The following is a 20,635-nucleotide window of genomic DNA, read 5'->3' as shown; positions in this document are numbered from 1 at the left end:
CACAGCAGCTTTTTATAGATAGTGTTGCTGTTTTTAGTCTTTTTTTTTGTTGCAATTAAGTTGCGGGAGAAAGTTAAAATTGCAAAAATAGTTAAAAGATTTATAATCTGTTAAAAATTGAAGGCAACTTGTTCCAGTGAGAATAAAACCGCACTGTTCGGAGAGTAAATGTCAGATAATCGAGTTATTATGTTTTAAAAGGAGTGGGGACCTGATAAAGAAACACTCTTACTATCAGCAGTGCTGTAGTCACTGTGCTGTTACTACTGTTGTCTCAAAGCCAGAATGTTGCTGCCAGCCTTGAATGTAATATCCAAAAATTCCACCCTGCTACCCTGATTCTACAGCGAAACCAAAAACATCATCCTCCAGCCAGTGCTGACTTGGACAGCTTCTTAGCAACACATCCTCAGGGGTTTTGATGTCAATTGGGTGTCCGCCTGTATTGGCTGTGGACATGAAATAGGTCTGGACTCGCTTGCTGGCAGGGGTTTTGTCAAACCAGTTCAGATGGACTGGGATGCGGTTCAAGATGTGGTGGAATGTTTCCAGGCTGCTACTGTGTCCAGTTCTTCTTCTCCTCCTTATTCTACACGTTCTTACGCCTCTACTTCCTTTTTTCTTCTTCCTTGGGAGGTTTCAAACAGTCTTTTATGATTAGGAAGATAGTGAGTGAAGTGACCTGGAAATCTCTGAGAACACAGCAATGCTCTAGAGGAAGGAATAAACCATCAGGTCCTTCTCATAGTATTTTGTTTAGGCTGAAACCACAAGACTATCTTACTATATTTCTATGTTATATTCAGAGATATTTGATTCAAATATCATGGTTTAAGATTTAAAAATGATATAGACTAGTGCTGGGCGACAAAAAATGTAAGATTCTGGCGAATTCACGATGTATTGTTGTTTTTTACATAACTGAACTTTAGATATTTTTTAGTGGCTTATTCTACTGTCTTTTGGGCTTATTTATTGCCTTTATTATTTGCTATGCATGAACATTGTTACCTTTTTCTAAAACAAAATATTTAAAAATAGATGTTTCAACACTATAAACGGACATAAAATATTCAAAGTATTTATTTAAAGAGATATTTCTCAAATGTTCTGTTGTTGTCACATTTTTACATCTATTACTCACTTGGCTTCTTCCAGCCTGGTTGTCAGCATGTCTTTTTTTTTTTTTTCTCACTATGGATTCTCCATTGAGTGTTTTCTTAACCACATGACATGTTTTATTAAGGCCAAGAAAAAGAAGCTATGAATAAAAAATGAAAAAGAATATAATATTTTGACAATTGGATCTACTTCTTGCTCTTTCCTCCTCCTTATTCCACTCCTTTTCTCACCATTTAGTTGTTTGTCTTTAGAGGAACACATTTAGTTAAAATTTGTAACACTGTCTTAAATTTCTTCTTATTTAATCATCATGACAAATCCATATGTTTGACTCTAGCACTGCAGATTTAACTGCTTCTCATTGTTTCCATTGTGTGCAGACCAGAGAGCGTCTGTGGCCCCTCTATTTGAGGCTCAGCTGGATCTGAAGGTTCCTGACATAGTGTTCACTCCACCTCTGGATTTTGGGGCGGGAGACAGTTTCTTTGAGCTGGTGGAGAGCCTCATCAATGATGTGTTCAGAATCTCCTCGCTGGTGCCACGGCTCGCCCAGCACAGCCCCTTCCCCCACTACCAGGTACTGACTCCATACATCTATAACTTGTATTTCTTTCATTTTCAACATGCCACATGTCCAAAAAAACTTGCAAAATGTCCCCTCAGGCTGACATGGAGGACATGGCTGATCTGGCAGACATGCGCAATCTCCTAATGGAACGTGCGCAGGGCGTCATGGCAACGTGCTGCGAGTTTCGCAACTCTCTGGACCGCTACAGCTACCTGTATGTGGACGACAGGAAGGAGTTCATGCGTCAGTTCCTTCTGTACGGTCATGTTCTCAACAGCCAGGAGATGGAGGGTTACACTGAGGACAGCGTCTCAGAGAGCCCGCCAACGCTGGATAACTTCAGAGAGCAAGTGGACGGGTGAGTATCACTCAAGTGGAGCATGAGAAAATGTTTGTCTCTGGTCATTTTTATTTTTATTTTCAAGGACATATTTTCATGAGGTGAAGTTAAGTTTAGGTCCAGAGCTGAAATAAGCATTTGGGTTTGGTTTAGCTTCTGATTACGTGACTGAAATCTGTTTGTGGTCACACTGCAGGTATGAGAAGATCTACGAGGAGGTGCAGGGTCTGGAGCCTGTGCATGTGTTCCACGGGTGGATGAGAGTGGATGGCCGTAGCATGAAGAGTGCCTTGCTCAACATCATCAAAAAGTGGAGCTTCATGTTCAAACAGCACCTCATCGACCATGTAACCAACAGGTGCAATACAAGTTTATACAAGTTTATATAGGGGTTTAGCTGCTACAGCTTTATTTGGTCTGGTATGAGCATTAGCTTATTGTGGCTAATGTTAGCACACTTTAGATAGACTTTGACTATAATCTGAATGAGATGTAAATGGCACATTTGTAGAAGCACATTAGCATTGATACCTTGAGTACACCAATGGCAAATAATAATATATTTATCTGCTGATGAACTCTATTGAATGAGTGGCTAGTCTTCAAGACTACAACAGCCAACTGCCTGTGGTTTAGTAGATATTAAAAAGCGAATGATCAAAGGCTGAGATGTTCTTACTGTGGGCCAAACTCCAAAAACACTAGATCCTACACTTCCCATAATGCATCCTGATAGTGTCTCTCCATTAGACCTTCTAAACCTGCAGTTTCTGTTAAACATTTGTGTTCCATGTGCTAGATAGATAACCCTGATGACATGAAGCACAACACAAGACATTATATGTGTGGTCACAGGCTGAGTGGCACTCAACGTAACATAATGATAACATAACTGTCCCTTTAATTATTATTACATCTGTCCCCAGTCTGTCAGATCTGGAGAAGTTCATCAGTGTGGCTGAGGCTGGCCTGAACCAGCAGGTGGAGGAAGGCGACTATGGTGGCCTAGTGGGGGTCATGGGTCACCTGCTGGCTGTTAAGGACAGACAAAGCACCACAGATGCCATGTTTGAGCCCCTGCAACAAACCATCGCTCTGCTGAAGGTCTATGAGCAGGAGCTTCCTGATGTGGTCTACAAACAGTTGGAGGTAATGTTCAGTCACTTAAGATTCTCTTTACCAGCACATATTCTGTTTCTTTCAGCTGAGACAGAGCCATTTCTCTAACTTTTTCTTTGCTTCTTCCGATCGCCCATCTTTGTTCTGTGCTCTTCCTCCTGGCAATTCATCATTTGTCACTCCTGCCGGCTTTGCTTTTATCTCCTCCTCTTCATCTCCCTCTCTCTATATCTGTCTGTTTATCTATCTGTCTGTGCAGGAGTTGCCAGAGAAGTGGAACAATGTGAGAAAGCAGGCTGTGTTAGTCAAACAGCAGGTGGCGCCTCTGCAAGCCATCGAGGTGACCAGCCTGCGTCGGAAGTGCGCCTCATTCGACGTGGAGCAGCACACCTTCAGAGAAAACTTTCGCAACAACGGGCCCTTCAGGTATAGTAAAGAGTTTGGAAACACTGTATTTTAACACCCCTATGTATCATTTATAAGCAGTATACAAACACAAAATGAATGGTTTATAACTCACTATAGTGTAGTTGTAAGCATATACACTTTAAAGTGTTTGTTAATGTAATTGTCAACTATAACTCAACTATAATATAAAGCATTCTGTAACTGATTACATAATATATATACAGTATATAACATGCTGCAATCATTAGCAATTAATGATATATCATTAAACTAAAGAACAAATGTTAATTAACATTACATTATATGTTTGTATAACATCAATGCTGCCTGGATTATGAACACTGGCATCTTTTTTCCCAGTGAGCAAACGGCTACATTCTTTAACTGCATGCAACCTGTAGGGAGGTGGCCGGGGTGGGTGGTGGGTGGTACAAAGCATAAGAGTTTGACATCCCAGATGGGGATTTGCATATGGTTGGGTTCAGGCATTGACGCATTTCATAGGAGGAATTATACTTGTTCACAAACATGAATAAACATTTAAAATGACCCAGTATCTGCTTACAATTACATAATTTTGTATTAGAAGAAATGTATCAATCGTTTGTTTATAAGCAGTATTAAGAATGCTAAATAAGTGGAGGTTAAAAAAAAATGTGTTAGCATTTGATTTGACTGTTTCAGAGTCAGTCAATGAAGGCAACACAATTGGCTGTATAGTGTCCTTTCCCAAGTTTGGGCAAGTAGCTTTGGAAAGATAAGAATGTCACCTTTGTGCCTCCTAACATGATATTATAGAAGTGTTATCTCGAGGCTCTCACATCCGACAAGGCTAATTGAATCTCAACATAATGATAATTAATTCATAGGTAGAGATGCTTCGTCATAATGTCTAATTGTCAGATTAGTTATGTGTGTAATTGGTCTCTTAATAACCTGGTGATTATTTTCCCATTAATGTCATGGAAGTCATTGTTAATTGTCACAGTGTGCATTTAGAGCTGGAGACTCTGGTCTGGTTACGCTGCAGCCAAGTCAAGCTTGGCATAACTGCAGCCCTTCATTACCTAAACACGGCCTGATTTCTACTGGGCTTGTTCAAATGTGTGTGTGTTTTGATGGGTGCCTGTGTGGGCTCATGCATTCGTCCAGGTTTGACAGCGAGAGCCCCTACCAGATGTTGGACGCATTCCATCAGCAGATCCAGGAGCGGGAGGCAGTGATGGCCTCCCTGGTGGAATCTGCCAGCCTGTTCGAGGTCACCGTCTCTGAGTACAAACAGCTCCGACAATGCAGGTAAAGCCCAGAGCTGGAAGGAGAAAATACCACAAGCCTGTGCCAAATTCGGAACTAATGAGCCATTATAGCAGCTCGCTCTTTTACAGTCACAGTCCGTATTTGAAGAGCCCCACTTTTCATTCCCGTTTAATTCACTTTGTCCACTCTCCTCCATCCCCGAGGCGTGAGGTGAGCCTGCTGAAGGAGCTGTGGGACATGATCACCGTGGTGGAATCCAGCATGGCGGCATGGAGGACGACTCCCTGGAGAGAGATCCATGTGGAGGACATGGAGCTGGAGTGCAAACGCTTCTCTAAAGATATTCGGGGGCTGGATAAAGAGGTGAGGGAAGAGAGCGGGGAAGGATAGGAGGATATTTAATATAGCTAAGGTTAAAAAGTGTTAGAGGTTGAAAAAAGGTCGGTAAGGAAAATTAATCTTGAAAAAACATTGAATTTACAACTACAATTGACGGTTTGCTAACCCCGTCCAATGAACAGTGATTATCCCATCATAGCCTTAGCAAGTGTAACTAGACACAGCAGGCCTGCCACACTGTGGATTCCTCTCTGTGTTTAAGCGGTGTGCAGTGGGCTGTAGTAAGAGAGATAATCTGAATTTAAGGAGTTGAGAGGTGGTGTCTTTTTTTTAGACTTTTCAAAACCAATAAAGGAGCAAACGTGTAAGGAATGGATTAAACTGTATGTTTTTCTGTTTTTGCTCTAATGTAACCTGTAGCTGTTAGCATGTCCGGCTAACAAGCTTATTACTACCTACAGTAGTAACGGAGCGTTACTTCCAAGGCAAAGATTGACTAACTACAATGGTTCGTGGGCTCAGAGGTTACTGTAAAGAAAAAACCCATTTCAGAAGTTAGTGTAGAAACTGGTCTTGGCTGCTATTAGAGTTTAAGCTAACGTTAACAGCTTTGTTCTGTTTGTTTTACACTCCAGCAACCCCAGCTACATAAATATTATATATATTAGTTAATTCATTGCTGTTTGCTCAGTAACTTCTCATCCTACAATCCTTTTTTCATAACGTTACGTTAAAAATAAAAACATAAGGTTGGAAAATACGGAATACTATGGAAGCTAAGCAGCCAAACAGCGCCTTATCATACTTCTAAATAACTAGCAACTAACTGATAAACAAGACCAGTGCTGTTTGATAATCGAATGACGGGGATGCTAACTTTTTCCCAGAAACATGCAACTTTAACCTCAGGTTGTTAACATGATATGTAGCCATCAATTGCATATTTAGTAAGAACTCTTTCATTATTCTTAAACAAGTCAGCTGGAACCATTAAAAAATGTGGAGACAGTGTTCTCAACCCACTCACGGAGCTAACATTGTCATGATAGCTAGCTAGCTAAATAGCGACAGTTGTAACCAGAAACTGTTTTTGCCCATTCTTTCTGAAATGAAGTTTTAAAAAATCGGAATAATTTCAAGCAGTAAATCTGTCCCCATTATCTCCGTAAACTGCATTGTGCAAGAACCAAAGGCGTATCAGGCATAGCAACAGTCAACCAGGGGGCCGGGGCTTGGCGAACAGTCAACTGGGAGTTACTAAAAGTGTGTTGCTCAAAGTCAAGGAGGTAGTTTGAGTGCTGGGAAAGGAGAGCAATAACTACCATCTGTCTTTACTATTAACTGCAGCTGGGAGTTGCAGGCCTTTGAGCAAGGCTAAATGTGTGTAAATGCATGAATGTCAACGTCACTGGAATAAATCAGACTAAAATGAAATCCTGACCTGCAGCTGTAAGCTCCCTCAGCCTCGGTCAAAAGCTGATTCCTGGCCTTTGTCTCTGATAGGTCAGAGCGTGGGAGGCCTTCTCAGGTTTGGACAGCAGGGTGAAGAACCTCCTCATCTCCCTCCGGGCCGTGGCAGAGCTCCAAAACCCAGCCATACGAGCCCGACACTGGCATGAGCTGATGGCTGCTACTGGAGTCCGCTTCACCATGGACCAGGTTTCCATTTTGTTCTAGAGATATAGATGATATAGTTCTGTTCATGGCTTTGGGTGAATGTGTCCATAATTATGAATTTGAATTTACAAGCTGTACATTTGCTGAAATGTTTTTTTATTAATATGTGCCAATGATTTAAGAGAGTTTTTGAAGAGGAGACACACAGGGAAGTTTTCTCCAATTATTTTCTCATTTTAGTTCCCAACTCCATCTGCATCCTCACGGGGCGTAATTATTCTGTTTGTAATGCTGCAGCGCTTTTATTTGTACAAAAATGTATTACAGAGACTAAATTGGACTTATAGAACTAGTGCTACAATGTATTCACACTGATACATAAATAGCAGGTTGCAGCACAGTAGGGAGCTGTTTAATCACCAGTTTTATACATGCTAACCAGCGCCACCTATAGGAAAGGAAAGTAAGAGCAGCAGATCTACAGGTAAAGACAGTTTCTGACCTCAATCACTTTTGACATTGGTCACCTCTATTTTTTATCTTTACTCTCTTGCAATGAGATTGGGCTGGTTTCCAAGGATTTATATATATTGTTGGGCTGAAGCTTTCAGTTGTGTACTCTGCCTTACATTACACTACACCATACATACTTGGATTATTTTTACAGCAGGCATTCCTTTTGAATAAGCCCTACTGATAAAAAAGATGAGCATAATCTTTTGACACATATATTACATCTTCGTGTAACTTTTTGTAGCAGTAGCATTTTTCATGTCATAATCATACACTGAACTATAGCTACTCAGCTGTGGCTAAATTCTTTCAACCAGCTGTTGTCTGGTTTATCTTGGGTGTTCTCTGCCCTCCATTTTACTATTTGATGTGACGATACTATGTAGGAGAGGATTGCATTGGGATTGGGATCCCACGGGACCCAATACAAAGCTCGCTCACTGGCGGTTTTTGACTTTGCAGTGAGTGGGAGCAGTCAAAAAATAAACCAAGATTTAGCTAGTGCCAACCAGATGGATGGAGATGGAGTCAACAGATGAAGTTGAAAAGAAAGTTAAAGCAGGTTTTTACAAAACAAAAGCAAGAAACAAGGCCAGTCTGACATTTGGAGGAAAAAGTTACATTACAGTAAAACAATGTCTCTTCACAGGAGGAGACAAAAGATCTCTATTGTGCGGGCGCCGATGGTCAGAAATCCAGCAGGGGGTTACTATTTAAACTAGTGGTTCTCAAACTTTTTTCAATAGTGTACTCCCTTTGAAATATTTCTTCAGCTAAGTACCCCCTGACCTGTGCAAAACATTTTTGGTTGGAAAAAAAGCCTATACAAAAAGGGTTAAATGATCTTGTAACTTCAGTGCTACATTTCAGATGTATAGAATCCATCACTTAATTCCTTAGCATCATTCAACGACACGCCATTAAAGTGGCTGGTGTCTTTTTGATACGTTTCACTTACAGTTTACTGAGAAACATGGGCTTTTGCTTCACTGGGGATGTTTGTCATTCTCTGTGGCAGACAGGCAGCTGCAGTGATCAAACAGTTTTCCACGAACAGTCTGTTACTTTGCTGCTGTTGCCGCCATTTTCACTTTATTTTTCACTTCTTCCCTCATGTTTTCAGCTGTATTGTTGCTACGTTTGAACCACTAATCCATTTGTCATTTAATACCAAATCTGGCTTCCCTCTCACAGTGAACAAACAACATTGTGAAAGTTTGTTGCTTTCTTCTTCTCACTGCTTACTCCTTCTTCAGTAAAGTTTTATAGCATTTGCCAGTTAAAAAATCGTCGTAAATATATTTCATACAACAGGCAGGCCGAGCCTTCAGCCATGGTGAGAATTAGGATTTGGGATTTTCTTGTCCCATTGTTCAAAATAAATCTGAAAATCAATATAGGTCTGTATGCTGGCAGTCAAGCTATGTGAGGATATACATGATAATGGCAATATGCAATAATATCATATATCTTCCCATCCCTAGTTGACAGTTTACAGCAGGTCACAATTGCATTCAAAACAGGAACGTAGAAAATAAAATGGGGTTTATCAAACTTACATTTAAGTTTGCAATGGTATAATTATTTTAGGAATTATGCATGGCAAAATTAACATTTTCAAAAAAAGTATCCCTAGGGATATGCATACCCCTATTTGAGAAACACAGTAGACCACACACACAGACCTGGAGTCAATTCATTGTTAATTACTACCTATTAAATAAATGGAATTTAAATTACAACATTGGTCAGAAAAATGGAAATTAAACATTTTCCTAAAAAACTGCAAGTTGGATGGACAGCAGGTGTGAACCTCTGTGATTATAATGGCTAGTTTCTACTGCTTCACATTAATGACACTGTGTGTCCTTGTTATACTGAAACCAGTAGTCACAGCCAGCACTCAGCAGTAATGTGTTACTAATATTATCATATTATATAATGTAGCTTATATGCATTGTGGGTAAAGTACTAATGTGGTTTTCTGTGAGCAGGAGACCACTCTGGCTGACCTGCTGCAGCTGAACCTGCACTGCTTTGAAGAGGAGGTGAGAGGGATCGTGGACAAGGCTGTTAAAGAGATGGGCATGGAGAAAGTCCTCTCTGAGCTCAACTCCACATGGACAGGTATCTGAAGGGGGGGCTTTGTAACCACAGTCTTCTTTAGTCTGCGGTAGCATTCTGGCTCTCTTTCAACATGAGTGTTTCTCACCCTGCCACCCAGAGTTTATGACCTATTGATAGAGCGTATTGATCCCGTCCAGGTATGCAGTTCCAGTATGAGCCCCACCACCGGACCCAGGTGCCTCTGCTGCGCACAGACGAGGAGCTGATCGAGACACTGGAAGACAACCAGGTACAGCTGCAGAACCTCATGTCGTCCAAGTACATCGCCCACTTCCTGGACGAAGTGTCGTCATGGCAGAGCAAGCTGTCCGTGGCAGACTCTGTCATCTCCATCTGGTTCGAGGTGCAGCGGGCGTGGACCCACCTGGAAAGTATCTTTATTGGCTCAGAAGACATCCGCTCACAGCTGCCTGAGGTGACACACTGATCGCTTACACACACACACAGTTAATTACAGCTCTATAGGTGTACATTGCTGACGAGCTCATATGCATGCAGGCCCTAACCTGCGCCCTTGCTGTTGCCATATGAACCCAGATAGCATGACTGTAATGGCTGTTAATTAAAGAATGCATTAATTGGCTCACACTGCTAGTTTAGGAGCTGAGATTACACGACTTTTTAATTGCTCCCACAATGTTCGGGCTGTGTTTAAACCCAGATGTTTGCTGTTAAACCTCCGATTCTCCTCCCTCTCTCTCTTTTGGAAACCTAAATCCCCTGGCCGGGCTCCCTCGTGAAATCCTCCGCAGGACTCCAGGCGCTTCGAGGGGATTGATGCCGATTTCAAAGAGCTGGCAAACGCCGTGCATCAAACGCCCAACGTAGTGGAGGCCACCAATAAACCGGGTCTGTTTGGTAAACTGGAGGACATCCAGAGCAGGTGAGAGTCTCTTTTTCTACTCCTTAGGTCTGTTACCAGGGGCACTCTCTTACAGGGTTTTAGATACGCACACACACTGACTGTGTATTTCTCCACAGGCTGTCTCTGTGTGAAAAAGCCCTGACAGAATACCTGGACACCAAGCGTCTGGCCTTTCCGAGATTTTACTTCATCTCTTCGGCTGATCTGCTGGACATCCTGTCTAATGGGACCAACCCGCACCAGGTGGCTCCACTAAATTTTGCCTTTGGGGGTAGTGGTGAATTTTATGTTTCAGTCTGTTCAGAGTCAGAAAAAAAATCACCATGCATTTCCAAGCATGTCCGACAAGCTGCTTTTTAACAGTTGTCTAAAACCATCTTCGATTGCACTGTTTAACTCTTGTGCTGTTGACTTTTGTAGTACCCACAGTGTCCACACAGGGGCAATGTCGCTCATAGTTTTGCAGCCTGCTCCAACCTCCATCATCAGGACACTGTCTCATGCATTTCCACCTTGGAGAAATAAATCACTGTTAAACACAACTTGCCACTAAATCTCTCTAAGAGGAAGTTAGCAGTCATGCTGCAAAACATGGGTTCCTGCCCTCGGATAAATGATTCTTAAAAACAGTAATGAAACGTTATTTATTTGCATGCCGGCAAAGAAAATACCGGTCCAACCGTGGGTGTAAACTTAATGTGTCTGTTTGTTTGCTCAGGTCCAGAAGCATCTGTCTAAGCTCTTTGACAACATGGCTAAGATGCAATTTGAGGCAGACGGAGAGGGGAATCCTTCTAAAACTGGTCTTGGCATGTACAGCAAAGAGGAGGAGTACGTCCCCTTTAATCAGTCCTGTGACTGCACTGGACAGGTAAAACACGCCCGTAATCTTTTATTCATGCCTCTAAAACTGTGCTGCTATAACTTCTGTAGGTTGAGCTAAATGCTAAAGACATTTATTATCTTCATTAGAGTTACTGCTGACAGTGGCACTACGGCTGTCCGTAGATGAAAGTGATAGATGAGGAAATTCACTTACCTGCCCTTTTCTGCAATGGAGGAAAACATATATCAAATATAGATATCACAACCCCACAATAAAGAAGACAAACGAAATTGAGTCTGTCGTCACCCCTGGGGTTTTGCATATCGAAGCCTATAAATCCATTAATTTTCCATTACATCCCATAGTATTTGCCTGACTCCACTTTCACTCTAATGCTTATTAATGACCTCATTAGGGTCCATTGATAAGAGAGCCCGTTGGTGCTCACGTGACACACATGGCAATGTTTTTTTACATTTATATTCATGGGGCCTGTCTTTGATTTTTGTGTTTTCTTTTCCATGTAAGGTGGAGGTGTGGTTGAACCGGGTTCTGGACACCATGCGCTCCACGGTCCGTCACGAGATGACCGAGGCTGTGATGGCGTATGAGGACAAACCCAGAGAGCAGTGGCTGTTTGACTATCCGGCTCAGGTAAACAGGCTCAGCGGGATGTATGTATAGATTTAACAAGCAGCACTCACTTTGGGGATTTTCCCCATTAGTCACCTTATCCAACATCAGATGGATTGGCACCATAATCATGTCTGTGCCTCTCATAGATGTTTCAGCCCAGTGCAAACTCTCACTAATGCTTTACATACACAGTTTGCAGCCAGATTCTGTTGAGTATTTTGAACAGCGAGAAAGAGTGTGGCAGGAAGTGAGAACAAATACGGCTGCGTGTCTGTGATAATGAAACACTTGTACCTACCTGGAAATGCTCATGATTTTCTGAAAGTAAGTTTTTGATGCTCTGAATGGCAGAATCTGTGCCTTAACACACTTTTTTAGGACTTTAGAACAGTGGTTCCTAACCTTTTTCCTTGAGGGAGCCCTTTTCTGTCATTGGGTAAACTGACTCGGTGACATATTTTATGGATATTTCATATTCTATTCGATGCATAACAATAACTGTAGAGAACAACTGATGAACTGTACAATGAACAGTGAACACAATAACTGCAGGAAGTTGTGTAAAACGAGTTTTACTGTGAATATTGCATCAGAGATGAGTTTTCCTGATATTCTTAGGAACTTTTTATACAATTCTACAATATCCTGTCTCTATTATGTTACATTTTCAACAATCATACAAACTTGATAGGCAGGTTCCAAATTTAACAGCCGCCAAGCACCAAATGCTGGTCACTCTTTGGACTGGTGGAAAAATAAATTGGGGTCAGGTGGCTGGTAAATAATTTGGAAGTACAGTGTGGGGGCATGTTTACATTGCTGTGGTTTTTATGTGTACCAGCTGAGACTAATGTGACCCTCACTGACCACCATACCTATCATAACATCAGCGAATCAAATCAAAGCAGCTTACTACTTTTTGACACTTGCACAGTGTCTTTCTATGTTTTCGCTGTAAGAAACCTCTGCGTTGGCTGTTATCAGAGATGTGGAGACACATTCACGGTGTTAAGCCACCAAAAAGAAAACATGAAGACAGAGATAAATATGTAGAGAAAGTCACGCAGGTCAGCGAGATCCTGGCTAGAATATGAAGCTCAAAAACATCAGGTAGTTATATTTAGTCAAATATTAAATATTAATAATTAGTTTTGGTTAGTAGATATTCCCAGTTAGAAAAGGGCTTTGCGATCCCCCAATGAAGCTTTGGCAACCCCTATGGGTTGTGTGGATCCTGACTTTGGTTTCAACATTGCTCTAAAGCTCTGGTTCCCAACTTGGGGGTCCCAAGTGTTTATAAAAGCCCAGATACAGAAAACGAGTGCTGAATCCCTCTTCAAGTAACTATGTGACCAGCAGAGCACAAAGGTCAATCTGTTTGTAATTTATCGTAGTATTTCTTCACTGACTGACAACTTACGAAAACAAACATGAATCAGTACTGAAGTCAGTTATAAATCAACAGTGCCAAAGATGTTGCTGCTGAAGGCCAGCATTCCTAAGAAAATGGCAAATATGTGTATTCAGTCTGTGTGCATTCAGTGCCTGATTTACTAATGCAGCAGCTCATTACGCAGTCTGCTCCCGGACCTGATCCTGATGCTGCCCTCCAGACGCTCCCCGCCAGTGAAGGAGAGCTCATAGATCAGTGGTGGGATTTCTACGAGACGGCTGAGCTCAGAATGATAACGCAGTGATCTCAATTACAAATATTTACTTTGGTCAACTCCACCTGAGAAAAAGTCTCGACCTTCGAAAACGAAAAACCTCAGAAAGAGCCAGAGAGGATGGATCACTCTTCCAGGATGGACGGGAAGACATGCAATACATGTGGAGTGTACAGAACAAACCAACAAAATCACATTGTCACTAATAACAGACAAAAATACAGATATTTGCAGATTGTAAAACATAAGTGAAAAGTAGGATCCAGGAGGACATTGAGCTTCAGATACAGGCCAAATAGTTCATAGATAACCACAAAGCACATAGTCCGTCCACTGTTCGTGCATTACAGTAATCACATATTGTGTTCATTAATAACAGCCTAATTTCTTTACTTTTGTTTCTAATAATCACTGACAGTTGCACTGACAAAAACTGACATTTGCAAATAGCGTGACCTCAGTGCATAATCAACCTCTGTTAACATGTCTCCTCCTGTTATTTGCATCATCCAACCCCAAAATTCACATGAGATGAGGACAGACACTCGCACAAAGGACATAAAACTGTGACTCCAGCCTGCTGCGTCTGCTTGATAAACACAGCCTCATTAAATCTGGCTCTGTGTGTGGTCCATTTTCTTTACAAACCTTCCCTGTCTGTTCATCCGATGTTGCTCCAAAATTTGTGACCGGTCACCCGTTTATGTGCAGCTGGAGATTTGACTTTGACAAACAGGCTGATGTGTCGACCAGATATCGACAGGTGAGGTGTCATCGTCTGCTGTGACACTGTATATCAACATTTTCCAATTTTATCTGTAGTAGTTTAGATTGGGTCACACATTCGCTCTATCTTTGTCACCTTCTGTAACACACCAGCTATCCAAACTAAGCATATGACCATGAAAATCAACCTTTGCAGTGGCAACAACAATGGTGACAGAATATCGCGTAACACCGGAAACTGACTTTTATGCCACCATCTTGCCAGTCCTGCAACACTGTAAGCAATGGCTTCTGTTTGGTCTCAAACCTATTAAAACCTATTCATTTCGGAGCTTTTCAACCAAATAATAAATAGATAAATAATCTTGCAAATAACACATTATAATGAAATTGGTATTCATGCTTTACATAATGTTAATCCATCCAATTCAAAAGAATTGCTTTGTTTTGAATGCTATGTATATTTATCTATTTTTAATGCCCTAACCCTACTTAAAATCTAATTTTGCTTATTGATACAGAACTAATACTTTATAATAAATAAATGATTTACATTCATAAATGAGCTGCTTTTTCTTGCTCTGATGTGTAATTCCAAAGGCTTTTTATGAGAATATACATTGTAAATCAACCCAAACCCACTAGACGTCACTTCATGGTAAAAGTAAGTATGGGAAATCATACAGGTAGAATACTTTTTCATCAAATATGTAATGGAATAACATTAAATATGATATTAGCAACAGTGAATTTTTTTGTGCATAACATACCTAAACTGAGTGGGTAGACTAGAGAGAAGAACACATTTTCCAATAAGATATAGTGACTCAAAACCATGTGCTCTCCCAGGCAGGCGAGCATTAGAGGGTTAATGGCCAGACACATAAAACCTGTTCGGCCCATCTAGTGTTCTTTGAAACTGACTTTCCACACTGTTCAGCAAAAACAGCCATGGCCGACAAATCTAAACTTTACATCTATTTCCAAATGTTCCCACTTGCAGATATAAAAGAAAACTCTGGGTTGTTCAGGTAATTGGTTGCCAGTTTTATGCATGAAACATATGGGCATATACATATTAATTAGTTGGCTCAGCGCATCCATTTGTTGTATATTTAGATGCTTTTGTTTTAATTGGATACAAGTTAAGAATCTGAGTGACCTCAAATACAGGGATCCACCCACATAAATCTTATCAACTTTCTTCAGAATGTGAATTCTGTGAATGCTTTCATTACCTCTGATTCAGGTGGCGTTGACCTGCACTCAGATCTGGTGGACGTCTGACGTCGGTATGGCGTTCGCCCGTCTGGAGGAGGGCTATGACAACGCTCTGAAGGAGTACTACAAGAAACAGGTGTCCCAGCTCAACACTCTCATCTCCATGCTGATTGGGCAGCTTACACCAGGCGACCGGCAGAAGGTCATGACCATCTGCACCATCGACGTCCACGCCAGAGACGTGGTGGCGAAAATGAACGCTCAGAAGGTGAATGGTATGAAGGTGGTGGATGAATCTGTCCGAGCAACCTGCATTGTATAAATTCTAATGCAGAACCCGTGATTGCTGATGTAATTTTTTTTTGTTGAGAGGCTATTACCTGTGAGTAATGCACTCAGGATATTCAAGGTATGTCATTACCATAATTAGAGGGTGGAAAAGCACAGATTATTTCTGGCTTTACCTCAAGCCATGACACTCTCTGTTCCACTCATTTCTTTTTTTTTTTCCCAAGGTGGAGAATTCTCAGGCCTTTGTGTGGCTCTCCCAGCTGAGACACCGCTGGGATGAGAAGGAGAAGCATTGTTTTGCCAACATTTGTGACGCCCAGTTTCTCTACTCCTACGAATACCTGGGCAACACGCCACGATTAGTCATCACTCCTCTAACAGACAGGTACGGAGGTCTCATTCTTGGGTTCTTTGTTCAGACTGAGAGGCAAGAAAACTTCACGATTGCTTGTCAGCCGGCTGATGCATGAAACTATTTCAGTTGACCATTAGCCTGCTGTTGCTACACCAAGCTTTCCATTCTTGTACATCACATGCAGTTAATGATAGCATTGCTTACAACTGTCCCTGGTAGATTTTATCAGCTGTAGCTAGGTAGCGAGGTAGCTAACTAAGCTAGATAGATAGATACTTTATTTATCCCGAGGGAAAGGTAGCTCCAGGAGTTGGTTGAAAACAGCTAACTTATTTTAATAAAGGAGGTCTTAGTATGCACATGTGTGATAGTGTGTTAAAAGACTAAAGCTGAATGTCTCAGTCAAAAAGTTAGCTTCCTCACCAACTGATCCATGTGGAGGACATAGTGATAAAGAAACAGCATTGTTCTTTGTCATTCCATAAATCATGCTTTCTCCTTAGCTTACTATGTGGACCTTATGATTTATTGTTTTTAAACAGTATGTTTCACTTTTAATTTTATAAAAGAAAAGCCTTGTAGGATGATGTGTTTGGCAACAGAAACACTATCTTGGAAAACATGTTTGGCTGGAGTTGCTGGAGTCCAAATCCAAAAAACTCTGTAGCTACTGTAGCTGGGAGCAGCTTCCACACAGTGAGAAAATACTACACGATGGAGTTGTTATTTGTGATAAGGGCCTTTTAAAGCCCCCCGCCACTGGAAAAAAAAAAAACTGTATTTCTTCTTGTCCCTACCGTGGGCTGTTTGAATGCTGTATGTGCAGAGTTTGACACTAGAAGGATGTTTTCACATTCGTCTGCTGAAAGTGAAATGTTTCTCTGTGCTCACTGAACATCTGATTTTAACCAGCATGATTTGTGACATCACAAATAGTTAGGAAGTCAGTCCTGGTCCAGTATGCAACCTCTACAGTGTGATGTAGAAACTTGAAGCCACCAGTGCACATCCACTGGACTTTACAGTGAAGGAGGAGACATCTTGTGTCCAGCAGGAAAACTTTAGAAATGAACTACATTTACATATTCAGAGATCCTGGAATTCTGGAGAAAAAATCTTGAAAACATTTTGGCGGAAAACATTGAAATGCGTCGTCAATGAACATTTTGCTGATACATTCAGTATAGACATTTTTGCAACTTTCTAGGTACGTTAATTAAAAGCATTTCCTTAATATGTTAATAGAAAACCTAATTTGGTCAGCATTGCTTTTCCTTCAAGCCGTATTTGCTGTTGCAGATGAGTTGTATATAAACTTAATTTCTGGGAGACAGGGCAGAACAGACACACATTATTGTCCCAAGCATACTATTTGTATACATCTTAATAAATGAGGGGATCTTTAAGGTAAGATGTAAGCCAATGAAATGTTAATTGGCAAGGAAGTTACGCTTACTACAGTAAGCTAGTTAGCCAGTCATGCTAATGATTGCATCTTATGTTATAACCGTTAAACACAGTTGAATCAATTCCTTGGACTTTTGCTCTTGTGTTTTGGGGTTTTGGAAAGGCTGAAAAAAGACCATCCTCCATACTCATTAAATTCTCAGTATCTCTCTTACTACAGTCCCATGCACACAGCTTCAGCATGTGGAGAAATCCAAAGCTTGACAGGCCTGCTGTGCCTAGTTATGGTTGCTAAGCTATGATTGGACAGTCGCACTTTTGGAAAGGCTTAAGTGAAGAGTCAGTTGGCCGAAGGCTGCCAACCCCTTCACTCCTGAAAAAGGTTAAGTGAGAAGCAAGAATTCTAGCATATTGTCCTGTTTATCAAATATGCCAGTTTGCATGAAGCCCATTCAAAACACATTATAAGTACATTTTCTAAAATCCATTTGTGTTGATGAAAATTGGTCTTTTTCTCCTTACTAGAAGATACAAGCTTCTTATCTAATAATAACCATCTGACGCATTCTAATGATCTTCATTTGAATCATTATGTACACCCACCTCAAGCAAAACCTTTTCGAACAGCTCAACCTGGGCGCTGTGCCAACAGCTTGTTTGTTCACATGCACATGTTTCTGCAGGATTCCCGATAAAGTTTTAACTACAGAGATGAATACCTGCCTCCCAGAGCCCTTTGGCAGACTGCAGCGTTTGACTGTGCGGTTTTCCAGACTGACCAGTATTCCCTTTGAAGCCTGAACAAACAGAAACAATGGGCTTTGATGGGCGGATCAGCGGCCGGGTAGCAAGACTTCACCATATGGTGCATGCCCTCGCTGCAACTCACAGTTTGCCACTGGCTTTCACATCAACAATAGACTGTGGGCCATGGGGCTGGGTGTCAAATCCTTTAATACACAGCTAAAAGCATGTTTGCTTCATGATATTGGTACACAAGTTTCTTTTCAACAGAGCCGGAGAGAAGAGACTACATCTTGATGCTGTTAAATGAAAACAGGATATCCCCAAATGTCACATTAGCTGGAAATAAAAGGATTGTTTATTTTGTGACATCATAGGTTTTATTAGTATATCATTATTTTAAAGGGTCAGTTCAGCTAAATAAAAAAACAGCACCTTTCAACAATTCAAAGTGCTTAACTTGCCCACCAGCGACCAGCTTAGGGTTAGGGGTATACAGGTGTGGTTGGGTTAGGGTGGGTCTTAAGAGGTTAAAGGTTAAACCAACTGAATACCTCTCACATTACAACCGTATTGGAGAAACTATGGTGGGCGTGAAACCAATTTGGTTTGTCCATTCTGGGCTACTGTGGAAACATGGTGGCCTTCATGGAAGAGGACCCACTCCCTCTGTAGATAAAAACAGCTCATTCTAAAGTAACAAAAACACAACAGTTCTTATTTACAATGTGATTATACACTAATGAAAACATACCTATGAATATTATATTCCATTTCTGACAATAGAGCCTCCTACATGTTACACACTGGACCTTTAAATATATAATATTTAAAATGAGATATAAAAGACACGCAAGGCAACATAAAAAGACATACATTTGAGAATAAGCTAAAATGAAGTAATAAGTATAACGGGCAAGCCGATCCTTCAGCCATGGTGGCTTAGGATCTTGGAATGAGTGGAAAGATGTAGGCTGCTCCTTGTCCCCTTGTCCAAAATAAATCAGGAAATTAATATAGGACTGTATGCTGGAGAGCTGGAGAGCTTTTTCAAGTCAAGCCATGTGAGGATATTCAGCATTATCATGATAATGCAAATCACTTTAATGAGTGTTTTTTTTTTTTATCACAATACGCAATAGGATTTTGTGTATCGTCATATCCCTAATCCATACATAACATACTGTTGCGGGAGATCAGAAATGTGCAACGTCATACATGTGACAACAGGTGGTTGTATATTTGGGGGGGATAGTAAGCAGTTCCATTTGCTGATGAAGACCACCATTTGACAAATTATTTTTTAAATTGGTTTTAAAACAAATACAGGGCAAATTCTGAGACAGAGTAGGATGGTCTCATAGCAGTAGCAATAGTACTACTAGTGATAGTTTCAAACTGGCAGTTTGTGACAAAACAAAGAAAAGGGGAATAAAAAACTAGGGAAAAATTGGCAGTGGTACTAAGAGAATAATATGAGAATGAAGTATTATGTTAAAGGTTGCCTGGCTACATAATGTGTTGTAGTGAGTGTCGGAGAGGGGGGGGGACACCACCCAGCCATGATGTAATCATAACGTCAGGCCTTTGAAAATATGCAAGACGTGTTCCCCAGACCCTGTAGAGCTTTTTCTCTGATCAGCATTAGAAAGCTTTAAAAAAAGAACAGTAAGTGGACCTTGACTTGAAATTTTCTGTGACACACACTGAACTCAGTCATAAATGAACTTGCCATGCTCAAATCTTTACTTATAATGTGGGTGAACTCTTCCCTTATAGGGTTCATAAACACTGACCTGAACCGTCTAATTGTTTGAAGTAAAAACATAAAGATCATCTAAACTAATGTTAATGCCATACATGTGCAGCTGCTGTGAAAATTCTTCTAATGAATACAGGCCCGTATGTGCTTGTTTACCACAAGCTGACTATAGTCAGTATGGTCTGTTCACCTTCTGCAGCAGTATAATTAGGCTAAAGGAATCACGCTCGCTAATCTATAACAGCAGGACTGTTATCGGCACAATGTTAGCATTCGCTCAATACTTACTGCAGGATCTCCAGTGCTGCACCATTATGCAAAATGTCAGGAATATTTTACCCAGCTCACACACACAGACCAACAGAGAGAGGAATGGAGGGAGAATGAGTCAGACAGACTGATATATAGCTGTTTCTTTTAAAAACGCTGTAATAAAACAAGTCACCTTGTCACAGCCGCCCAGTTCGGCTTCACACTCTCTTGTCTTCTATCTGGCTTTAGTTATTCCGTGCAGGACATCCTTATCTAGTCTCCTAGACGACTGATTGTGAGATTTTTTTGGGCCATATTTCAGGGGAGAGCCATAAAGCCTGTTGGCACTGGTATGTGGATGATACACTGTATACAGATGGGATCATTTGTCTTCTCTGAGCTTCTGTCTCTCGTTATGCTTCCCAATATTTCCCCCTTCCATACATCATCCATTAACCAGCAGCTCATTAAAA

At 41.0% G+C, this 20,635-nt stretch overlaps 1 protein-coding gene across 3 annotated transcripts in view; it reads left to right on the top strand.

The window, feature by feature from the left end:
• Positions 1–20,635, top strand: part of dnah9 (dynein, axonemal, heavy chain 9) — a 332,930-nt gene that overhangs the window by 185,328 nt on the left and 126,967 nt on the right. For 2 of the 3 annotated variants that reach the window (XM_051416718.1, XM_051416717.1), the window contains exons 17-32: positions 1,503–1,699; positions 1,786–2,048; positions 2,227–2,388; positions 2,957–3,179; positions 3,409–3,575; positions 4,710–4,853; positions 5,018–5,177; positions 6,657–6,812; positions 9,278–9,410; positions 9,548–9,825; positions 10,163–10,293; positions 10,392–10,518; positions 10,994–11,146; positions 11,630–11,755; positions 15,380–15,619; positions 15,867–16,027. In XM_051416718.1, coding sequence (XP_051272678.1) covers positions 1,503–1,699; positions 1,786–2,048; positions 2,227–2,388; positions 2,957–3,179; positions 3,409–3,575; positions 4,710–4,853; positions 5,018–5,177; positions 6,657–6,812; positions 9,278–9,410; positions 9,548–9,825; positions 10,163–10,293; positions 10,392–10,518; positions 10,994–11,146; positions 11,630–11,755; positions 15,380–15,619; positions 15,867–16,027 — 2,821 coding nt within the window. The remainder of the gene's footprint in view (positions 1–1,502; positions 1,700–1,785; positions 2,049–2,226; positions 2,389–2,956; positions 3,180–3,408; positions 3,576–4,709; positions 4,854–5,017; positions 5,178–6,656; positions 6,813–9,277; positions 9,411–9,547; positions 9,826–10,162; positions 10,294–10,391; positions 10,519–10,993; positions 11,147–11,629; positions 11,756–15,379; positions 15,620–15,866; positions 16,028–20,635) is intronic. The other variant, XM_051416719.1, reaches the window with a different exon arrangement.

The sequence above is a fragment of the Dicentrarchus labrax genome, unplaced genomic scaffold, assembly GCF_905237075.1.
Source record: "Dicentrarchus labrax unplaced genomic scaffold, dlabrax2021, whole genome shotgun sequence".
Taxonomy (NCBI): Eukaryota; Metazoa; Chordata; class Actinopteri; family Moronidae; genus Dicentrarchus; species Dicentrarchus labrax.
This window is presented reverse-complemented; position numbering and strand designations above follow the sequence as displayed.